This window comes from Natator depressus, chromosome 17 (assembly GCF_965152275.1).
Source record: "Natator depressus isolate rNatDep1 chromosome 17, rNatDep2.hap1, whole genome shotgun sequence".
Classification (NCBI taxonomy): domain Eukaryota; kingdom Metazoa; phylum Chordata; order Testudines; family Cheloniidae; genus Natator; species Natator depressus.
The window spans coordinates 15,871,963-15,890,494 of NC_134250.1; the positions used below are offsets into that span (position 1 = coordinate 15,871,963).

Here is an 18,532-nt window from a genome sequence, read left to right on the forward strand (position 1 = left end):
TATGGTATATGGAAACGTCAGATTGTGACCCACAGGATGAACAATGTAAGGGCCAGTAATGTTCAGGTTTCAGCTAGACCTGTTCTTTGAATGTCATCACTTTATTTAGACGTGTCAAAAAAATGGCATCTGCCATGTGTCTGTGCAATTTCTGGTAGAGCAGTCAATATTTGTGTGTTTGCATTAGAGAGAACTTGGGGGGAGGGATAGCTCAGTGGTTTGAGCATTGGCCTGCTAAACCCAGGATTGTGAGTTCAACCTCCTTTGCAGAGGCTGATCTGTTAATAAAATGCCATATGGCTTAGTCTGGAGAGGAAGTCAACTCTGTCCTAATCCTGGATCCCGCTCGTGTGTGTTACATCTGGGCAACTTGGATTTCTGAATTAAAAAACTAACAATAAAGGGGGCCATTTAGGGATGTGGGGCTAAAATTGGGAATCGGTCCTGCTTTGAGCAGGGGGTTGGACTAGATGACCTCCTGAGGTCCCTTCCAACCCTGATATTCTATGAACTCAAGAGCAAAACTCCCCCAGAAAGCACTTCCACTGTGTGTGAAACTTTTCCTGCCTTACGACCATCTCTTCTATGTATTCAACGTGCACGTGTCCAGGAGGCCTGTGGGGTAGCAAAGCACCAGCAAATCTTAATCCGCACTAGCATGTAGAACTGGCCTGTGTGGACCCTGAGGACACTCACTAAAAGTTCCCTAGTTAATGTGGTACTGCTTGTAACAGGACTATGTTAACGTTCACTAGAGAACTTTTAGAATGTGCCAGCAGGGTCCATGCAGGCTAGTTAGCATGTGACATGCTGGCATGGCTAAAATTTATACCCCTCTGGTGCAGGCTAAAGCACCATGTGGAGAATCCCTAAGAAAGTTTGGAATTTGAACTTTTCTTGGAACAGACTTTATTTTCACTTAACGTTACTTGTTTGCTTCTATGGCTCTTTCCTTTTTCCTCCCTTCCTCCCTCTTCCCTCTTCCCCCTACCTCATTCTCCTTTTGTCTCAGAGTCTCGTCACTTTCTGCCAAGAAGTCACCAAGAGACTGGAATGACTCAAATAGTAATGACAAGTATTGATATCACAGATATAGGGCCTGGTAGCACTGGGAGCATATCATTAATAGAGATGGAACCAAAACAAAGCAAAATTGGTCTGATCTGAATAGACACGTGCAGATATGTTGTCATTTAGTCACCCGTGGCCTTACTTCAGTGGCCACCAAATTCTTCTCTTGATTTGGTGTCAGTCCAATCAGGAAGATGGCCATGTTGCAATTGACACCAGTTGACAATCTTTGTGAAGGACTAAATAGAAAACGGAAACTGAATTAGTATCTTCTCATCCCAGGTCTTTTCCTCCAGATCATGGTTGAGTCACACAGGCCGGGGGGAAGGTGAGGGAAGTTTGTTCTCTGCCTATGTTACCTCCATCCTGTCGATAAACAGAAAACTGATTTCCAATCAGGTGTTCCACACATTTTATCCATATCAAATTCATACGGTGAATATAAGCTGAACATTTATTTACGCTTTAGATGTGAAGTACTGTATGAATGAATTTTAAAAAAAAACTATAAACCCAAGTTGCTGTAAACTGACTCCAACAAGAACGTTCTTGACCTGCAAAATGGATGCATGTCTTCTTATATATCGTACTTTGAGTGTGCATATACTCTTTCCAGTTTTGCTAGGTGGTGTCATAATGCATTGTAACTTGTTTTATGGATGGTAATAAATTTGCTTTGCCAGAAATCAAAAGTTTCCTTTATAAGCAAGATAAAAAATCCTTGTGAGATGATAATTCATAGATATCCAATGTTGTGGGACAACTCTTTCCCTTAGGGCAATAAATCTAGTCTGGGGTGATACAAAGGAGAGCACGAGGCCTTATACGTTCAGGATTACTAATTATAGGGGAAGCCGTTAACAGCACCTATAGTTAGGCTAACACTTTCCATTTATAAAACGTTACTCTTTTTTTATTAAACATTCTATCACCTCCATTGTTGCAGTAGATAGACCTTTGAAATTTGGCAGAAGGAAAACCCTGGGGCTAGAGAAGTGCCTTTTCTTTGTCCCTCGTAATTCCTTTCAAGTTTTGCTGAGCAATAAACTTTTGAAAATCACCATTTCCTTTCAGTTGCTTGCATTTCTTAGGAAACTTTTTGGCAGCCTGTCAGAATAATAACTGACCACAAACATTCTAAGGCTGGACACCTGCGGCCGCCGCCACCCAAAGCAGCAGCTGCAGATGCTGCACTGGAAATGTCCAGGAACTGCCAGAGCAGCTGTTGCATGGGAAAACTGGGCCAGGTTACCCTAAACCAAAACCAGCACATGCCTTCAGTGACCCATCCCTCCATCTGGGGGCACCACATAGGGAAGTGGGGAGAGAGTAGTTGGGCCTAGCTCCCCCTGACCACTCAGCAACACATCCCTATCCTGGGATAAGAGTGTTTTGTCTGACAGCTAATATAGTTCTGTAGTTCAAGTGGTAGAAATCTGTGCTGAAGGTTCATGGTTCAGATCTTTGCTTATGATGGTGCAGCACGATATGGTTCTACATAAGAAAAAATTTTGTACCTTTTCCCTAGGAAATTACATACAAAAAACTATGTTAAAAGAACATTATTGAAGGACTAGAGGTCAAGCATGTGGAATTTAGAAAATGCCAGATTTAAGGTTGCTTGTGCATCCTTAACTCTGTCACCTTCTGCCTATGTACTACGACACAGTCATTAATTACATGATCACATACTTTTTTTTCCCAAAGGGTCACGCCTTTTCCAGTGCAGATGTTGGATGACTAAGGGGGGTAGAAATAACTTGGCCAAACTTAAGGAACATGGTCAATCTTAAATCTAGCATTTCCTAGCTTTTGAGTATTTAACTTTGCAACCTAAACAATGTTTATAATAGGATTTTTTATATGTAGTATATGTATATTATGCCTAAATTACTTAAGATTATGATGTGTAAAATCTACTTGAAAAAATATAATTTGGGACATTTCAAACTAAAACATTGGTCTAGATTTTGATCTCTATTTATGCCATCCTAAAACTGGATTAACTACTGATTTCAGTGGACAGTGAAAGTAAAGGAGTTACTTGAGGTATACACTAGTGTTACTGACATCAGAATCTGGCACTGTATTTGTGAAACTTAGCAAAACCAGCATTCTAGTTTTTTGTTAAGGCTGTGTAGAATATTCCATGAGAAATTAAAATTACTCAGAATATGCAGTATTTTTGTTTACTGGGTGTGTTCACAAATATTCATACCTGGCAATATCGAAGTCTGTGAAAATACTGGGACAGTTTTTCATATTGTAGAGCGGGTTGAAAAATGTTTTTTATTTCCATTTAAAATACGGACCAATAATTCCCCCCATATTTGGGGTCAGAAGGAATTTTTCCCTGGGACAGATTGGTAGAGACCCTTGGGTTTTTTCACCTTCCTCTGCAGCATAGGGCACAGGTCACTTGCAGGTTTAAACTAGTGTAAATGGTGAATTATCTGTAACTTGAAGTCTTTAACCCATGATTTGAGGACGTCGTAACTCAGCCAGAGGTTAGGGGCCTATTTCAGGAGTGGGTGAGTGAGGTTCTGTGGCTTGCAATGTGCCGGAGGTCAGACTAGATGATCACGACTGTCCCTTCTGACCTTAAAGTCTATGAATGACAGTGTAGCGAGAGAGCATGATACTGCTGCTCCACACTGTGATCCCTATGGGAGGTGGGCCCATATTTGAATAATGCAGCACAATAGGAAAAGTTTCTGCCATTGCTGGGAAGCAACCAGATAATGTCTGGATTAACTCCTTGAGTCTGGAGACCATTGTGTTTGTGTGTGTGTGTGAGAGAGAGATGATCTCATTGCACACGCTGAATTGTTTTTCATTTACGTATCCAGAATGGCAGACCCTAAAGTTCTGTCTATTTAATATACCATGCTAGGGATGACAATGTGTTTGGTGCTGCGCAAAATAGAGAGGCTGTGCCCCAGATGTCTCGCGGTGTCAAAAGAGAGGCACAGAGAAGATAGAATGCACTGGGTGATTCAGAGGAGGAAATGTCTTGGATTTGTGTCCTTTTATTTGATTTAATGCTGCTGTTATTGACTTAGTTGTGCTGAGAATCATAGATGAAGAGCACGTCGTCAGGAGGTCCTGGAATGAGGGAAAGGAAAGTGGCTTGGCAGATGGGATTGGGAGGGCATTCTGCATGGGGCAATGTGGAAAAGGGCTCTGAGATGGGAGCAGAGTGGAGGGGTTCAAAGGTCCATTTCAGGATGTAGAACCTTGAAGGCTAGAACAAGAAATTTTGAACACGATGCCATGGACATGGGGGAGCCGTTGGAAGGGTTTAAAGAGGGGAGTTACATAGTCAGATCAATGGACAAAGAAGATCTTTTTAGCTGCTATATCTTGGATAGATAGATGATGGGTCACTTGACAGGTAAGTGGAAGATCAAGGAATAGAACCCCTGGCCCTATAGGCTGGGCACACTGACTCCTTACAAAGAGAGCAGGCAGTTTTGTGGGTATCCTTGCAAACAAACATAAATAACTCCACTCAGTCCATTGGCTAATAGAGCTGCTGTCCTGTTCCCCTGTGCAGGTGCAAGTTCTTCAGTCTCACGGAAACACCAGAGGACTATACGATCATTGTGGATGAAGAGGGGTTTCTAGGTAAGTCGCAGCACCTGCTGCTTTCTACTCCAAGCTGGGGGCAGAGGGATGTGTGTTCACAGTTTTGTCATTCTTCTGATCAGACCATCAACTGAAATGTTCGTACAACGGTTCTGTTTGCAAATACCAGAAACACAGTTATGAAAGACGCTTTGATCATTTAAGCAGCCTGTCTCCACTGCTCCACTGTAAAAGACATTTCACATATGGAATGTGAATAATTTGTAGTTCAAGTTGCCAACTTAAAAAAAAAAAAGGCATATTAGAGAGCTTTTTTGAGGAGCAGGGGTGAACCAGAAAACCACCACATACAAAGCGGTGGTGGACTTCTGGAAATGCAGCACCCCCTCCTGGTGTGACATGGCATTTCATCAGCTCTGCCCCACTCTCCTGCTCGGTTCTTCCGTTGTCTGCTACAGCGGTGGCTTGGCTCTGCAGCCAGGTCACATTTGAGTTCAATACCTTCACGGGTATCTGTGTCCCAGACAAATAATGTTTGACAAAACAGCAGGAATCAGCACGTCTTCCACCCTTCCTGGGCTCCTCTTCAATCTCACTCTTCTTCTAGAGCAGTGTCTCATAGGGCTCCTCCCAGGAGTAAACCAAATGAAAATGCAAACTAATCCAAATCTGCTCACCCCAGGCTCCAGCGTTTACAGTAACCCTACAAAGTGTTTTGAGGTGAGCCCCCCAAGCATGGGTCCACAGAGTCAGGCTAGCAGGGTTCGCACTAGTGCTGTAAAAACAACTCTGTAGACAGCGCCCTGAAGTTGCAGCTCAGACTGGAACTAGGGCTCTGAAGACCACTCCCCTCCTTTTGGCTTTAGAGCCTAACCCACGATGTCAAATCACTGCGTACACAGCTATTTTGAGAGCACTAGTGTGAGCCCTGCCAGCCTCAGTCTGTCAGCCTGGACTGAGAGGCTTGCTCCCTGTCAAGGTTCCTTCCCCACTCTGAACTCTAGGGTACAGATGTGGGGACCTGCATGAAAAACCCTCTAAGCTTATTTTTACCAGCTTAGGTTAAAACTTCCCCAAGGTACAAACTATTTTACCTTTTGCCCTTGGACTTTATTGCTGCCACCACCAAACGTCTAACAAATATATAACAGGGAACGAGCCCGCTTGGAAACGTCTTTACCCCCAAAATCCTCCCAAACCCTACACCCCCTTTCCTGGGGAAGGCTTGATAAAAATCCTCACCAATTTGCATAGGTGAACACAGACCCAAACCCTTGGATCTTAAGAACAATGAAAAAGCAATCAGGTTCTTAAAAGAAGAATTTTAATAGAAGAAAAAGTAAAAGAATCACCTCTGTAAAATCAGGAGGGTAAATACCTTACAGGGTAATCATATTCAAAACATAGAGAATCCCTCTAGGCAAAACCTTAAGTTACAAAAAGTCACAAAAACAGGAATATACATTCCATTCAGCACAACTTATTTTATCAGCCATTTAAACAAAACAGAATCTAATGCATATCTAACTAGATTGCTTATTAGCACTTTACAGGAGTTCTAACCTGCATTCCTGCTCTGGTCCCGGCAAAAGCAACATACAGAGAGAACCTTTGTCATCCCCCCCCCCCCCCAGCTTTGAAAGTATCTTGTCTTCTCATTGGTCATTTTGGTCAGGTGCCAGCGAGGTTAGCCTAGCTTCTTAACCCTTTACAGGTGAAAGGGTTCCTCCTCTGGCCAGGAGGGATTTTAAAGGTGTTTACCCTTCCCTTTATATTTATGACACTCCCGTTCACTCCAAAATGCTGTGTAGATGTGCCCCGTGTCCATATTAACTTCTCCCTCCACCTGGCTTCTCTCAGGCCCTTCCCACAGAGAGAGAACTCCGGACCCATCTTGGGATGACAACTCCCAACTGCATTGACTGGATTGCTTCCTTTGAACTCCTCCTTGAGCCTGAGGCACCCTGCAGATGTAACAAGGCAGAGCTAACGCAGCTCTCAGGCTCTCGTTAACCCTGGCTAGATTGATATGGGGTTTATACACCACATCACAGAAGACTACAGTTACCTGCATGTTACCCACTGAGGTCGTTCATCATCCGCTCCCCATGAGCATATCAGATCTTGCTCCTCCTTATTGCCCTGAGCCCCCCAGTCAAAAGAAGTACTCGAAGATAAATATTTTATAACCTCCCCACCTATAAAAAGACAAGAAATAGCTAGTTAACGGCTCACTCAACCCTTGCAATCATAATGTCACCTTCTCCGTCTCTGCCACCCATGATACACACGCTACCTCCTGCCATACGAAATGTGCTGCCTTCCACTCTGACCATGTGCACGGGGCAGAAGTGGATGTTTTCTCACTGTTCGGAATGTTTCATCAACCCTGGGTTGCCAAAAGCGTGTGTGCGAGCTGTAGTTGTTTTAAGCGTGTGGTGTTGGACAGTTGCTTAATTGAGGGAATGGTTTGGCTTTGTAAGTGGAAATAGTTTGTAATGGTGTTTATCATTTTGAGACGTTTTTATTTGCAGCAGTGTTATTTAAGTGGTAGAATGAGGAAGTGTAGCACTGCTATTATTAATATTTTTTAACAGCTGCTCTTTGCGGTTGCACTTAAAGGTTACTCATTTTGCAAGTTTGAAGACTAAATTCAGTCATTAAAGTGTGAAACAGGAATTTATTTCTCTATAAAACTTATAACTATGGAGTTGCTACCAATGCCACCATAATATTTAGTAGTTTTTGTGAGTGCCTATGACTTAAGAATCAAAGCATTAGGAGGAAAAATTAAATTGCATGCCGTCATTATTAGTGATTAATAATTTGTAGTAAATGATTATTTCAGTGAATTACACCCTTTTTATAAGAGCAGTCATGAATAGATCACAGTTTTCTTGATTGTATTCCTCTATTGTAAATTGTTGGTTTAAATAATTTCATTAAGTATTCCCTGGTCTGTAAAGTGTTCATGAGAGATTTGGTTTTGATGGAAGATGCAGGTCACATGCTACAGTTCTGTTCCCTGATAGGAAGAATGTAATGCCTAGTTTGTGTTTCTGGAGCAGATGTTCATTGCTACTGATTCAGAATGTGTTTCCTATGAATGTTCTGTAGTGTTTGTATTGTGGTGACCCCAACTGAGATTTGGCCCTCAGCAGAGTAGCATATAGTCCTTGTCCCTGAAAAACTTTAGTCTAATGGGAGAGACAGACCAAGGGTGAGGAGGGGAAGAGATGTGCTAAAGATCATCGAGCATGTCAGTGTCGGAGCAAGGAAGAGAGCCCCGGTGTCCTGCGTCCCAGTCTAGAGCCATAATCACTAAACCATGCTGGGTTTCTAAATTTGCTGCAATCGATGACATGGCCATCGCCAGGGCTGCATATGTGGCAGTAATATCCATATGGGAGTGGTTCTTTGGCCTTGTCTACACTGAGAATTTGCCCCAATTCCAGCCATTGGTGGCCACAGCCCAGGCGCTGTAATTGCACCAGTGCAACCCCTAGTCTAGGTAGGCAAAGTTTCCGTTTGCACCAATGAAAATTTACCCTTGCTTGAAACTGGGGTAAAGTCAAAATAGCAGTTTTGCTTGTCTACAGTAGGAGTTGCACTGGAGTAACTATACCAATGATGTAATCAGAGTAAATCCTCAGTCTAGACAGACCCTTGTCTTCAGGTAGGTTCATGAGTCAGTATTGCCCCAGGACACCTCGGTGAGTCAGACAGTGCCACCACATTCAAGTAGCAGTTCTTTCTGATTTGATGATTTGGACTTAATTTCCCCTTCTCAGGCATATTGCTCCTTTCCTGGTTTGCATACATGTGCATATCTGCTGGTGACTGTCCTACTAACATTGCATCCTCTATAACATTTGGGGTTCAAGGACAATGGATTAAGTGGTGGTGGTATAAGGAGGATAATTATAATGACATTTTAGTCGAGACAATCTTGTATGCATCCATCCGTCCACACATACATTTTCTCTTTCTCTATATTTGAATATATTGCCTGTGGCTAGCTTCTCCAAGAAAGTGGGTAACTGCATTCTGTATCAGCTATTACATCTAAATGGTATTTAAAGAGACTCATATTGCAATAATCCACAAAGCGTGACTCACTCCCAGGCAAATTGCTGTGGATGCGTAACCAGTCGGAGACTGAGGAAAGGTGTTTTGGCCCCTGATCACCCCTGCAATTCCAGAAGCAACTGTGAATGCAAAAGCATCCCCACCCTGCAGATCTGTTGAATAAAGGGGGGAGACAAATGCCGTAATTTCTTCCTGCCTTACCCACAACATCTGTTCCCCAGGTCATTATCACCTCTGTCTTGTCTGAATTGAGTTCAAATACTTTGTCCTCAACCAGATTCCAGTCTCAGCCAGGTGACAACGAAGACACTGCACAACCATGCTGCAGGTAGTCATTGTATGGATGGTAATTCAGGCTGAACTGGGTCTGTCTCTCCCCCATCAAATACACAGCAAGCAGGAGGGAAGATGAAACAGAGCCTCGCAAAACCCAGTGGGACAGAACTCACCCTCTGCGTCTCTGAGAGCAAAGAAGGGAACCACTCCAAAGCGATACTGACTGGGCGCCAGTTACTAAAAACAGTATGGGCAACAGTATCCAGGGCTACTGACAGCTTGAGTGAATTGCTGCTGTGCCTAGCTAGTAATTGTCTACATGCTGTCCTACGTCAAAAGTCTGCAAATTTCTGGCCAGCTCTCAACCCGGCACACAAACGCACTGGGCTAGTGTCGTCTGAAATTCAGACCTCCTTCCTGAGGTTTTCCCATTATTCTTAAGGAAGAACAATAAAATCTCGGTCTAAATTTCTTCTTGAGGTTACCTCTTTTACCATTGTCCCAGCGGGGTCCCTGTCCTTGCTCCCAGTTCCCTTTATCCGGCTCAAAGCCCTTAATGCACCTGGGTTGGTGTCAGTAGCACCTACCTAGGATGGCTGTGAGGTTAAGCTGGCAGAAGTGCTCTACTTTTCTTCGCAGGGTCCTAGTGCTGCATTGATACAGCCTGACTGGCAGGGATCAAGGACATGTGAGGACTTCAGGTTGTCTCACCATCACCTTCAAAGGGAAGATCAAAGGCTAAAGACTTTTTTTTTTTATTATTATTATTTTTATTTTTGAGTAGGGGCCTAACTTTCATTCTTCTGCGAGATGCTTCTGTTAGGAGATGCTTCGGTAGCATGAACAATCTCAGCCTAAAATGGGCCCACTACATCTCGTTTTGATTTAAGTAGCTGTGAGGTGCCTGGAGACGACTCAAAGTTGAGAGGTGGAATCTTTTCCCTTGGTGAGCAGTGCTGGCAAGAACTCCCCGATGCGGACACGTCACGTGTTCTTTCCAGACATGGACGAACCCGCCACCAATCCCTGCTGCTGTTCTCCACTAAGTGGGGGGACAGTTGTGCTTCTGTATGGAAAATCTGACTCTCCCTCTGTTAACCGCCTTAGGCGAGACTTTGCAACAGTAAGAAGAATGTTCCCAATGCCCTTTTGAGCCATCCAGGCCTCTTCCACGGCCAACAGCAATCAGGAAAAAAATTAGGCTGGAAAAAATATTAGCAGTTTCAGCTGTGCTTCAGGTTGAGGTTTTTGTAGGCTGTCGTCTTGGTTAGCGCTCCACACTTAATGACGTGCTGTAATCACTGTTACCTGCTCTGGCTGAAAAAGGCATCTCAGGAGTTGGTTTGCCTGGGAATAGGAAGAGAGGCAAGCTAGTAAAGATATCCTCTCGCCACCCTGGAAAATGGCTGCCATTCACAGCCCTAACCTCCTTAAGTATTCATTGGGATGGAACGAATTCACTCGAGCCTACTTCTTTGTTTTAATTCCCTGGTGGTGGTGTGGGGGTTATATCAACACTGATCCTGATTGGTTCCAATGGTGGTGTCTTGGGTCTTTTTCCTGGTCTTTGTATTTGACTGGTAACGTAGGGAGATAATGCACAGAAAACTCTGTGCCCGAGTTGCTGCTGAGTCATATTAGCAAAAAAGAGTTTGGCCGTGAGAGTGTCCTGTGTGAAAACAGGTGACTGAGTATGTCAGGGGCTGGAGCGCTTGAATAAGTATTGCGAAATCCTCATGCGCATATTCAGCACATGGCAGAAGCTGAGGTGCTATGCTTGGTACACTGTTACTGCGCTTTTCATTTTTGTAAAGGTTTGGCTGGAAGCTTCCTGAGGTTGGTACAAATTCCTGTCTCCCTCAAACACGCACGCTAAAGCCAGATTCTCCACTGTTGCTTCATCTCCAGTGGAGCTGCCCAGATCTACACCAGCTGAGTGTGTAGTCTGTGCTCTCTTTACATCCTTTCATTCTTTTTCTTCAAGCATTTTAGCTTTCATGTTCTCTAACAGCGAAACAAATGACCGCACACCAGGAGGTAGCGGCGCTCTTCGAGATCCTGAGTCATGCATCCTGGGAAGGAGTTGGTAATGTTGCGTTCTTGTCCCGGAGACACCATCAAAATAAAATAATAGTGGTTTTGGTTGGGTGGCGGGGGCTGTGTTTTCCTCAAATGGAATTCCAGTCAGCATTCATGCTGCAGCTTTTAAACAGCCTGTCTGCTTTTTACTTCTCCATATCTAATACCAGCTGGCTTGTTTTCAGTCCTGTTCATCCTTTTTCACTTGGGAGTCCACTACGAGGCTTAGTGATGGGTCTGTTTGGGTAGCTTTGAATAAAATGCCATCCATCTAGCCTCCAGTTTTACAGTGCTCCTTTATCATTGCACAGCATGATGTGAAATGAAGTACTGAATCACTACCTGATCTGCCTTCTCTCCTGGATGCTTGAGCGTAACTAAAGAATGGCAGTAACTGATGGGGCCTATATGACTAGAAGCTTTGGTATGGAGAAGGGAGGATGTTAAGTTTCTCCCTGTGGCATTTCTTTATGTAGCGCAGGGATCGGCAACCTTTTCCAGTCAGGGAAATCCACTGGCGGGCCGGGACAGTTTTGTTTACCTGCAGTGTCCCCAGGTTCAGCTGATCATAGCTCCCATTGGCCGCGGTTTGCTGTTCCAGGCCAATGGGAGCTGCGGGAAGTGGTGCAGGCCGAGGGATGTGCTGGCCACCACTTCCCGCAGCCCCCATTGGCCGGGAACGGCGAACCGCGGCCAACGGGAGCTGTGATCGGCCGAACCTGTAGATGCTGCAGGTAAACAAACCGTCTCGGCCCACCAGCGGATTTCCCTGACGGACCGTGTGCCAAAGGTTGCTGATCCTTGATGTAGGGTTTCTCTGTTCTCTTTAGGTCCAAATATGTCTCCGGCTTCCCTCTTCATGCTGACAAGGAGAAGGGATGGCTTGTGTGGCCAGTCAGTTTTATAAGGAACTAACTTTTGCTGGCCCTTCTCAACAATTTTGACAGTGGTAGTTATAGGGTCAATGGTGACCACTCGCACGTTTCCAGAATACCAGACATTTGGTACTTCCGGGAGTGGTGTGGGCCCACGTACGGTTTTGTCTCAGTACCGGTATGGGGGAACAAACCATTCAAAAAGAGCGCTGTCCAGTTGAAAACCATACAAAGGACCTGCCTAAGAGTCAGAGGAACTGGTATATAACTTCCTATTAGGCGGTGGGTTTTACATCATATAGTCCATTGGTTTTCAACCTTTTTTCATTTGCAGACTTCTAAAAAATTTCGAATGGAGGTGCGGAAATCATAGGCATAGTCTGTGGACCCCAGGGGTCTGTGGACCACAGGTTGAATGCCACTGATATAGTCACCTTGACATAAAGCCTGTCTGCATATAGGCCACACGTGCCACCTGGGCTTTCATCACAAGTGGAATGGACAAGATTCCTTCTGCCGGCTTGTTAGCATCACTTGTGTAATTTGGGTGGAACTATCGTGATGATGCAAAGCTGCTTTGGCCCAGTGGATAGCATTCCAGACAGGGAGATGGGAGACCTGGGTTATACCCCTGCCTCCAACTTAGCCTTGCTATGTGATCTTGAACAGGACACTTAACCTCCCCTTGCATCACGTTCACTCAACACCTGTATCAACAGGGACTGTGATGGTCGATCACCTGTGTGATGCAGTTTGAGATCCAGAGAACCATGCTCATCGTTTCCATGGTGAACCTGCTGCTTCCACAGCCATCTCACCTGGTGGATGGCCTTTGAGTGTGATCCTCACCTGCTGAAGTGATGGATGGTGGCTTTGACCTCGAGGGAGTGTTGCAGGTGGGGGTGAGAATTAAAGCAAATAGCTGATGCAGGGAGTGAGTCCTCATGGCTCACCAGAGGCGAAGGGTAATAGTGAATGCCAGTTTGGGGTCTGTTCATGTGCTGTGGACTTCTACCTCCTGGACACTAGACTGAGACCACCAACCTCATTTCATGTAGGTCACTAAAGGATAATCACTCTGCTGGCCTGGTCTGGATTTGAACAAGAGAGGAAAAAGTGCCTTGTGGTTGAGACACTAGATTGGGACTGGAAAGATCTGAGTTCAGTTCCTGGCTCTTCCCCTGGATTTTCTGTGTGACCTTGGGGAAGTCAGTTAATCTCCCCTACATCTTATTTCCCCAACTGTGAAATGGAGACGATAATTGTCTTTTTCTCCCTCCCTTTTCCTGCCATGTTGAGATAGTAAATTCTTCAGGGCAGGTCTCTCACGATGTGTTTGTACAGCACCAAACCCAATGGGGTCCCATTCTCAGTTCGGGCCTTGAGGCACTACCAAAGTACAAGTTAAAACACACCAACAACAAAAAAGTGATAGAGCTGGTGGTTGAGAAATCCTACACGTTTTGGAGAAGAGGAGGCGAGGGGAGGTTTCCTTGAAATTCACAAGCCTCAGTACATGTCCTCAATATGGAAGTCACTCTACCTGGTTACCAGTTCTCATCAGACATCCTGTGTGCCAGGTGACCTTGGAGTCATGGTCTGTCTGATTTTTCTATTTTTCTTCCAGTGGCTAATTCAGTAACAGAAAAACATTGTGTTGCTTTCACATCCTTTCCAGTCCACTAGTAGAAAATGGACAAAAAGCCAGGCCTGTAAATTAGTACAAGCACTAAGCATTATTAGTTCAGTTCATAGTGTAAAAAAAAGAAAAATCTTCACAAGGGGGAAACAAGCTAGTAGATGAAGAGATTAAAAAAAATTTTCTGTTATAAATATCCCCCTCCTTCCCCCCGCCAATAACTAGCCCTTTGTATCTCAGACACAGTTGTTTAATTTGCTGCCTGACACTTCTAACCACAAATTCCTTCCCCTGTTCGCCACATTCAGGCCATTGGGAGTGCCTGTAAATTGCTAGGCAGAATATATTTTCTCACTTACACTCTCTAGCTCTCTGGTCTTTTCACTGACCTAACTGCATTGTGTGTGTACTTTTGAAATGATGTGGTAATAATAGTATACATGCAAATTAAACAGGCTGGGAACTGACAAGTGACTACTCAGAAATGTTTGTTTGTCTAGAAAATTACTTTCCTCCTCCTGATATTTGTGTGTGTGTGTTCTGCAGGAGGCATCGTGATCTAGCGGTTAAAGCCTGGAGTGACGAATCAGGATAATATGGATTACATTCCTTATTTTGTCCTGTATCACATTGGGAGGAGACTTAACTTCACCCTTCCTCAATTCATCCTGTCTGTATAACGGAGATAAACTATCCTATCTCACAGTGGGATTGTGGTGCTTAATTAATGTTTGCAAAGATTATTTATTATGCCTGTTACCTTCCTCATAGAGTCTTTTGACCCATTTCCGCTCCTTGCCCCTATTTAAAGAAATACTGTACAAATAATAGATATTTTCACTGTTTCCTCCAGCAGATGGGTGTGTGCTGAAATCTATTTTTATTTCCCAACCCCAGTGAGAAAGCCAGACGTCTCTTCCTGAAGCACTGGGCTGGCCATGACTTCCTCCTTTAAATTAATTAAAATCTCTGCAGTTTCCATACTCTTTCCAAAGCTTAAGATAAATAGATACCATGTGTATCTGTTCATCTATTCACTCATAGGAATGAAGGACTTTAAAAAAGTGTTAGAACTGAAATGATGGAATGATTCATTGGGAATTTAGGTAGGTTTCTGGGAGAGAAAAACAGATGGCAAAAGAGAGAGACGGTCCTGCATGTTTACCTAGGTAGGGTAGTGGTTGGCCATTTGTGTGCTGTTCCGTTGGTGGATTTTTCTAGGCAGGGATTTAGAGGAGAGCAGATCCTTTTGTTTATATTTGCCATCAGTAAAGAGGCTATGGCTCACCAGACTGCCACCCTGATGGAAATGAGCCAATCTAGGGGGATGATACACTAGATGACTAGGAAAGGAAGCAGGTAGTGTTTTAAAGACCTTTTGTAATATCTGTCTCCGTTAGGTATTTATATGGCCCCCATTACTGTAGTATGAGTGCCTTACAATCTTTAATTGACCACTCTACCTTGAATGGTCTCTTGCAACATTTGATAACTCCTTATGATTAGCGAGCTATTCCACCTTGTATTTAGCTGTGACGCTCGAGTACCTGTGTGGCTCCATAGCTTGTCTCTTTCACCCACAGAAGTTGGTCCAGTAAAAGATTTATTACCTCACCCACCTTGTCTCTCACAATCTTTATTATATTTATCCTGGCAGCATCCCTGCGAGGCAGAGCAGTGCAATTATCCCCATTTTACAGAGGGGAACTGAGGCACACAGACATAGGTGCTGGAACTAGGGGTGCTGCCGCATCCCCTGGCTTGAACAGGTTTCCATCATCTAGAGTGTTTCCAGTTTGGTTCAATGCTCTCAGCACCCCCATTGTACAGATTGTTCCAGCCAGCCCACCTGCACATAGGGGCTAAGTGATTTGCCCAGAATCACACAGGAAGCCAGTGTGAGAATTAAATTTCGGTCTCCAAAGTACTGAGCTAGCCACATAACTGCTAGAGCATCCTTCCGCCAAAGGGCGGACTTGCAAGAGGCTCTGCCGTCTGGCCTCTTGCACAGGTGGTGTGTCTGTGGCAGTTGCTCTGTGGGAGTTGAGGGCACTCGGCACCACCCAAGACTGTTCTCTAATTTTATTTACTGGCCTGTTCTTTAGGACAGCAGTCTTGGAGATGAAGGGGGCTTCCAGGTCTTGGGCTTGCTAAGGAGCAGCATGCTGTTGTGAAAGTGACAAAAACCATCTGCTGCTAGCAGACTTGGGAACCCTCATTGATATCCCTAAAATGAAAGGCCGGCCAGCTCTCCCTCCTCTCTGCAGCTAGACAGACCCTAATAGCACCTGCATTTCCGGAATTTGTGAGGTGATAAAACTCAGCACATTCATGCGGAGTTTTATTATCAACTTCCGCTGACTTTTGCTGCAGTGAGGTCTTTTTTCAGCAGCTTTTTTGTCAGCCTAGGGTCTGCCTTTTCCTTCGGTGTGACTGAGAGCTTCTTAGCTTCATCTGATTATCCCAGTGCCACCCCTCCAGTACAGCAGGTTCTGCCTAGTCTTACAGTAGAGTCAGCAGTTTAATTATGTGGGTGTCTTTGACGTCAGAAATGCAGAGGACTGTGCTAGATGAATTTTGAAGTCCAGACTAGCAGCAGGTAGCCTTTGCAAAGGGCCATCAGCATGAGCCAATTCTTGTGTAATAAAAGAACAGATTGGGGTGGGGAGGGAATGTTCTCCTTCCCATGCACTGATTGCATGATGGCAGGATGTCATCCCTTTGGCTGGCCAGCTACCCCCTCAGGCTTTGGCTTCAGTGGTCTTAGAAAATACAGTAGAACCGCAGAGTGAGTGACAAACACCAGAGTTACGAACTGACCTGTCAGCCACTCATTTAGAACCGGAAGTACCCAATCAGGCAGCAAGAGACCAAAAAAAAAAAACAAAACCGTAATGTGTTAAACATAAACTACTGAAAAAATCATGGGAAAGTTTAAAAAAAAAAAAAAAATCTGACCAGGGAAGGAAACTCTTTCTGTGCTTGTTTCGTTTAAATTCAGATGGTTAAAAGCAGGATTTTTCTTCTGCACAGTAAAGTTTCGAAGCTGTATTAAGTCAATGTTCAGTTGTAAACTTCTGAAAGAACCACCGTAACATTTTGTTCAGAGTTGCGAACAACCTCCATTCCTGATGTGTTTGTAACTCGGAGGTTCTGCTGTACTGTTTTGGTTTGGGGCTGGATCAGTTACCTGGCTAACTAAATCCTTGAAAACGTTGCCCAGCAAATGGCATCATTGATTGCCTGACCCTGGGCAAAGTAGAAACATTTTGAGGAGGGTGGGGAACTCTGTTTTAAGAAAATAATTACAGCGTTTGTTTTGGTTTTTATAATCTCATACCTTTTAATACTTGTGTAAATGTTGTGTGGGATTTGATCGCACAGTCCGCAAGTTTCAAGCCACACATGCTAAACCCCACCCGGCCCGGAATGTGTTGGCTAATTCTTAGAAACATTCTGGACTCACAGAATCTTTGTGCCAATCCAGCAACATTTTGTCTGGAATGTTGTTTATTTTTAAAAAAGATGAATTTTTCTTATTGCAAAATATTTAATAGGAAAATAGAAGCTGATAGAATGGCAAGTGTTACGAGTCAGACTGTATCCACTTCTTTCTTTTTCTTTTGATTTGTTTGCTAGAAATACATTGTGTACTTTTTTTTTTCCCAGCAATAACCTGAGAATATATGGCCTCAGTGTTCCACCCCGCACTGTCCCACTAAAATCTGGGCTTTTTTTCTCACTGGTGCTGCAAACTCTGTGTGCAAAGCCCTTGCCAAGATATGTGGCGAAAGTTATGTCAGGAGGTGGGAAATCTGCTGATTTTTGCAATTTGCATACCCTAATTACCATAAACAAAATACTTAATCCTTTCAGACTGTGGAAAAACCATTCATTGGTGAGGCACTAAATGGGTCATTGAGGGCTGGCTGCTGACTCTGATGTTAAAAAACTATTGAGCAGAGCTTTCCTGTCTGAAAGCAAATAGCAACGGACAAGAGCTTGAGAAGGAATCGGTATTTGATCACTGCACTGGGTGGAGTGGGCGTTTCAGAGAGGGTGTTGTACTTATTGTGCAAGTGCGCACGCACAGACACATGTATCATGCATGTGCCAGTCTCAGACGAGGCCTTGCAGTACCTATAATTAAAGGGGAGACATTCTTTTCTCTTTTCTGGATCAAACTCCATGTCCTGGAGCTGTGGCTACAGCTGTCTGGAGGATGACAAATCCGTTTGCTGGCAACTTCTGAAGTTTCGAAATTTTTCATTCTGCATTGGAATGAAAACACAAACCTTTTGAATGTTTTCACAAAATGGATTTGTGTCAAAATGTTTGTCTTTTTTTACTTGTAAAGCTGAGGGAAGAAATGTCGCAATGTCCAGGAGAGCACACGTGTGCATGGTGGGGGTCCTGGCCTAGGAAACGATCTGAGCAACTGTAGTTGTGGATCAGGTTCAGATTTTTCAGGTTTAATTCTTATCAGTGATACATTATGATTAAGGTCTTTTGAGGAAAGGAGAGAGCAGGCTGTACAGCATGACCTGGACTTGTCTGTCTTCACTGTTCTTGCGGTGTGAAAAGCTCCTTTTTTACCGCTGTGGACAAACATAGCAACTATTCTGAGAACTTGCTTTGTCCATATTCCACATTTTTGGCCAAATACAATGATGATACATGGGTCGCCTTCACTTTACAAGCCTACACGTTTCCTGTCTTGTAATATCCCTGTGAGGTAGGAATTCATTTTCCCATTTTATGTATGAGGAAACCAATGTACAGAAAGACAAAACGACTTGCAGAGGGTCACGCAAAAATTCTGTGTCACACTGGACGTAGGACCCAGGTTTCCTGATTCCCAGGATCTTCTCTTAACCACGCATCCAAGTCTCCCCATGTCTACATCTGAAAATTG

General features: G+C 44.1%; 1 protein-coding gene across 1 annotated transcript in view; it reads left to right on the forward strand.

Annotated features, from left to right (window-relative positions):
* CASTOR2 (cytosolic arginine sensor for mTORC1 subunit 2) overlaps positions 1-18,532 on the forward strand; it is a 177,347-nt gene that overhangs the window by 77,923 nt on the left and 80,892 nt on the right. The window contains exon 2 of the mRNA XM_074974385.1: positions 4,628-4,698. Coding sequence (XP_074830486.1) covers positions 4,628-4,698 — 71 coding nt within the window. The remainder of the gene's footprint in view (positions 1-4,627; positions 4,699-18,532) is intronic.